This window comes from Penaeus japonicus, unplaced genomic scaffold, assembly GCF_977035675.1.
Source record: "Penaeus japonicus unplaced genomic scaffold, GWHDUDI00000001_assembly GWHDUDI00000036, whole genome shotgun sequence".
In the NCBI taxonomy this organism is placed as follows: domain Eukaryota; kingdom Metazoa; phylum Arthropoda; class Malacostraca; order Decapoda; family Penaeidae; genus Penaeus; species Penaeus japonicus.
In genome coordinates this window covers 9,789,327-9,794,326 of record NW_028234438.1, presented here as the reverse complement: position 1 = coordinate 9,794,326, position 5,000 = coordinate 9,789,327, and the positions used below count along the sequence as shown (strand labels likewise).

At 37.1% G+C, this 5,000-nt stretch overlaps 1 protein-coding gene across 6 annotated transcripts in view; it reads right to left on the bottom strand.

Moving 5' to 3' along the window:
* Positions 1 to 1,588: 1,588 nt before the first annotated feature.
* The window catches only part of LOC122245203 (fatty acid hydroxylase domain-containing protein 2), a 19,734-nt gene continuing 16,322 nt past the window's right edge, over positions 1,589 to 5,000 (bottom strand). For all 6 annotated transcript variants that reach the window (XM_086531945.1, XM_086531941.1, XM_086531943.1 and 3 more), the window contains exons 5-7: positions 4,803 to 4,984; positions 4,359 to 4,631; positions 1,589 to 4,157 (exon numbers count right to left, since the gene is read on the bottom strand). In XM_086531945.1, coding sequence (XP_086388071.1) covers positions 3,980 to 4,157; positions 4,359 to 4,631; positions 4,803 to 4,984 — 633 coding nt within the window. In that variant the 3' untranslated portion in view covers positions 1,589 to 3,979. The remainder of the gene's footprint in view (positions 4,158 to 4,358; positions 4,632 to 4,802; positions 4,985 to 5,000) is intronic.

Below are 5,000 nucleotides of genomic sequence, written 5' to 3'. Positions count from 1 at the left end.
ATGTGCATATATGTTTATGTTTATATGTTATGTGTATATGCGTGTGTGTGCATGTATGTGTGTGTGTGTGTGTGTGTGTGTGTGTGTGTGTGTGTGTGTGTGTGTGTGTGTGTGTGTGTGTGTGTGTGTGTGTGTGTGTGTGTGTGTGTGTGTGTGTGTGTGTGTGTGTGTGTGTGTGTGTGTGTGTGTGTGTGTGTGTGTGTGTGTGTGTGTGTGTGTGTGTGTGTGTGTGTGTGTGTGTGTATTTGTATGTGTATGTTACTGCGGCTACACTTATACTCAAATGTGATACTTTAAGTTCTTAATAATTGTGATATTCACTAACAAGATATACATCAAATAGATTAGTATCCCCTTACATCGTTTTCTGATGTACGCCTCCTATAGGCAATCTGCATAACTAACCGCATGTAAACAATTTGAAGCCATTTTGTGCCTCAGAGAATATGTGTCTGAGTCGCATATCTTGATCTATCTATGTAATCTTGTAATATATGGTTATACTGGAATAGATGTTTCATATATGATGGTGTCAAGAAATAGTGTACTTGACTGCTTATGATATATGATATAAGATCAACTTGTATTGTAAAGGAATGCATTAAATTATCGGTTTTAAGGGAAAAAATTATATGGACGGAATAAAGGGAAAAGATAAGAGCTGAATTGAAGAATCAATAAAACCCACATGATTCCTAAGATTTTCCCCGCATGACCCACCAAAGACTTATAAATAAAATGCATCATGCATTACACTACTGACAGTGCATATCCATTTAGCAAAACTATGCATTACATAAGCTGCATTCTAGTTATGTAATCTGATATTAAAAAAAAAACTTACGTCACTACTTTAAACTTTTAAAGACAAAGTCATATTGCATTAACCTTTACTCACATAGTGAGAGCTATTTTCTAAGATTCCTTTTACCTTATTTCTGAATTGGTGAAGCAACAAACTTTTTTTCTAAGCTTTATTATGCTAAATCTTACAAGCAATTAGCCAATACAGCTGGAAGAAAAGTTATACATGAATTATTACTGCTTTCAGGCAATTAGTCTGCAAGGAAGCACATCAAAATCACTCTTCCTCTGTAATCACTAATGAAAAATATATAAAATAAAAGCACAACTTACATTGAAACAAAAAAGCTCCTTGTTTTGCAACTTCATAACTTGTGGAAATACTTCTACACTGCAACATTTCTGTACCTGGAAGCATTTTTGAGGAAAGACTAAAATTTCCAACTTTCTGGAAAGAACAGCTGTCAAAAACTACAAGGGACAGCATTTCATTTTGGGAAGGCATTTGTATTTCTCTCAATATACAAATCTTTCTTGTTCACAAATTCACTAGTGAAAGTACTCATATGTACCTGTAGTTCTCCGAGGTTCAAATAACCCCCTTACTTTCTTAATATGTAGAAAGACTAAAAAGTGTGAGGTGAACTGCATTTGAGCGGTGCAGACAGTATGTAGGTAAATGCTTATACAGATAGAAAGATATTATATGGTTGAAAGATGATTTTCATAAGTAAAATAAAACAAGACCTGAACTGCAAGAGAATTTCGATCAATGAAAGTTATCTTTCTTCTTTTTGTAAAATAAATAATATATGTATAAATCCATACATTATGTCTTTGCTTTGTTCTCTGATATTAATTTCTGCCTTACAAACAATAATGGGAGTACCTAAATATATATATTTATATATCCATATACATTCTTGTACAAATATAATTACAAAACTAACACCAGTCTTCTTTAAATCATCCTAACATCTAAATTGCATTGACTATAAGAACTATCAAGTTGAATGGCTAAATATACCCAGCCACTCTGCTTCAGCATACTCCTTGACGTGGTGACCAAACTATGGAACCCAAGTCAGAAAAACAGGAAAAACAAATATACGATCATCTTTCTATGCATGCCAAGACACCAAAGAATTGATGTGCACAGAGTGAGAAGTTTCAGAGCATTTGTAAATAAGTGACGGAAGTGTTTTCTGACCTTTCTACTAGTTTTGCTTTTGAATGTCCCATAGTTTGGAGATGTTTTGATTTCTATATTTTCCATCAATATGTGAGAGTATCAACTCAATCAACTCATAACATTAAATACCAATTGAGGGAACACACATCAAAAGAGAGAAAGACGGTAAAGAGGAAATGTTATACTTCCCTATGTATGTGCAGCAGCAACAAGCAAATCATGTATATATAAAATAATATGGCAATCATTCATTTTACATAAATAATGCCTATCTGGGTAAATATAATGGCAAATTTGTGACAATGTCTTCATAAATTACCACACAAGCTTAGAGAGAGAGAACTGCTTAAGCTGACCCAGCATGAAAACCAGTTCCTTCAACACATACCAACTTCACAGACAAAACTTTTAAAATGCCAAAAGGTGAAGAAAGTGGAAGATGATCAACCATCCTTTCCCCCATTCACTTTTACACTCAATCCACCATTCCAGAGTGCTGTCAATCCTTCCATCAACTCTCAACTTCCATATATACCCTGTCACTAGGCCAAAATTTCCTTAGCCACCTGTCATATTAGCCTTCAACCCTTCCACTCATTCATAACCCGTTGCCGAAGGGGCTGTTTGGCTCCAAATGGTCGAAACACCAGGATATTTCAAACACGTAAGCCTAACGCCTTGGGAATTCACCCATACTGGCTGCAGCCAAGCGCACGCACCCGATCACCCGGTGCTCCGGCCAGGAGGATAGGCAAGACGAAATATCTCATCCCTGGCGGTTGGTACTACCACCACTTGACATGATATCTTGTCAGCCTTTGTCAACAGGATAAAGATCCCATCCACAAACTGCACAGCACTCATCCCTCTCTAATTGCTCCTGAGTACCTGCAAGTTCACCTAAACTGCACAAACTGGGAAGATAAATCCTCATAAATTTACTATAAGTATATCACCTGTAAGCTCATTCCCTTGTATCTATATTATCATTATTAACTCCTAAAGTGATACTGTAGGTTGTGCTGTAGTATTTATTCCCTGCATGAAAAGAAAGGAAAAGAAATGATTGTAAAAACAAAATAATATAATAGCAAGACAGATAAGAATAAATAAAAGTACTACATGACGGACTCCATACCACTTACTATGGAATCCTGTAAATGGAAAGAACCTATGCATGGAAGCTACGGTCATTATCAATGTAATCCAAGTATATGTTAACATTCAGGGGAAGATATTTCTATCCACTGTGTACTTATGTGCTATTCCTTAAATTCTTAAAGCTTCAGACTACAACATTCCAGTACATGACAACACATGAAGTCCCACAGGTCCAGTGGGAAAGGCATGGCAAACCCTTAGTTATTGTGAATCAAACTCTTACAACCTTCATGAAACCTACGCAGCACAAGAATAAGAGTAAAAATAAATACAGCTGTCAACTACACAGATATGCATTCATGAGTACATCCTGCTGGCCTCATAGATGAAAGGTACTTAAAAACAAGGCCTGCAATTACGACCTGCAAATAGTTGACTTGACAATGTATAATGTATGAGTATCATAATTCTGCCCTCCTACCCTCATCCTATAAATCACTATTTCCCATATGATACCAGATTTTCATGGATACTTATCATATCTAAATCATGGAACTGAATAAAAAAAAATTGCAACAAATTTCTGTAATTGTAATAAGTTTTGATTTTGTTTTCCAAATAAGCAAGACCTTTGTCCTTTGACCTTTGTCAAAGAGTTAGAAGGAGATTCCCTCAGTAACATCTGCATAGGAATGATTACTGATAAGGTCTAACACTGTATAGACTTTTGTAATGGAGCTTACATACAAAAGGAATGTAAGACAACAACTCTTTCATCTTTTTTCTTAATGCCTTCATTTTCTTGCTCTTCATATACTCCCCTTAAAAATTCAACATCAAACAAAGTCTGACTGTCCTCTTCTAAAGCCCAAGTCTGCTTGACTAACATTGCTTCCCTTTGACGGTCTTGCCCTTCGGCTGGTCATCAGGGAATGCCTCACGGGGGGGAACCAGGGACAGCATCATCAGGTGGCGGGAGAAGCACTTGGAGGCACGGAACTTGTCATCTGTGCCGTGGAGAAGGTCCAGCACCCCCAATACACCATAACATTGATTGAACCTGCAAAAAGCATATGGTATTTAGGGGCTAATAATACTACTGAAAACTGCCAATGAAAAAATAATATTTGTATCTTATATACTCCACAAATTAGCATACATCTTAGTAAAGTGCTCTAATGTATATAATATGAAATTTGACGAATTAAAATAGAAACAATGAAATAAGAATTGAAAAAGAAAAAAGTCCCAACCAACTTACTTGAGGTGATGGAAGTCATGAGCCTCAGGCGATGGGAAGAATGGCAGATGATACCCACTGTGGGCATTGAGGGTGCTGAGGATTGTGAGGCTGACCCAGAGCCAGACAGTGGCAACGTGTGAGCCAAGGACCAGCGGGCCCAGGAATACTGGCGAGAGGTTGGAGCAGATGTGCTCCAGTGGGTGAGCATAGATGGCTGTGATGGCAATGGGGCTCTGCCACTCATGGTGCATCTTGTGGAAGTGCTTGTAGAGTAGGCGGTGATGGAACAGCCTAAAGGGATGGCAGATATATATATTCAATTCATTTCAATAGAAATCTGAGTTTATTTTAATTCTTGTATCAAATCAAATAAATGTTATTTAAAATCACATTCACATCATTTTAATTCCAAATCAACTTATCATAAACTAACTGACAGAGATAGTCACTGACTACACTTACCTATGTGAGTAATAAAACCCAACTTCTTCAAGCAGAATGCAAATAATAAGCTCAAAAAGTACCCAATGGAAAGTGGGCAGTTGTGGGGACTGGTCATAGCCACGCAGAGCAAGCAAGTAGTAGCAGGCAATGGAAAATGGAATGCCCACGAAGATCTGGTTGAGGTGCACCCAAAGAATACACTAGGAGGGAAAAGAA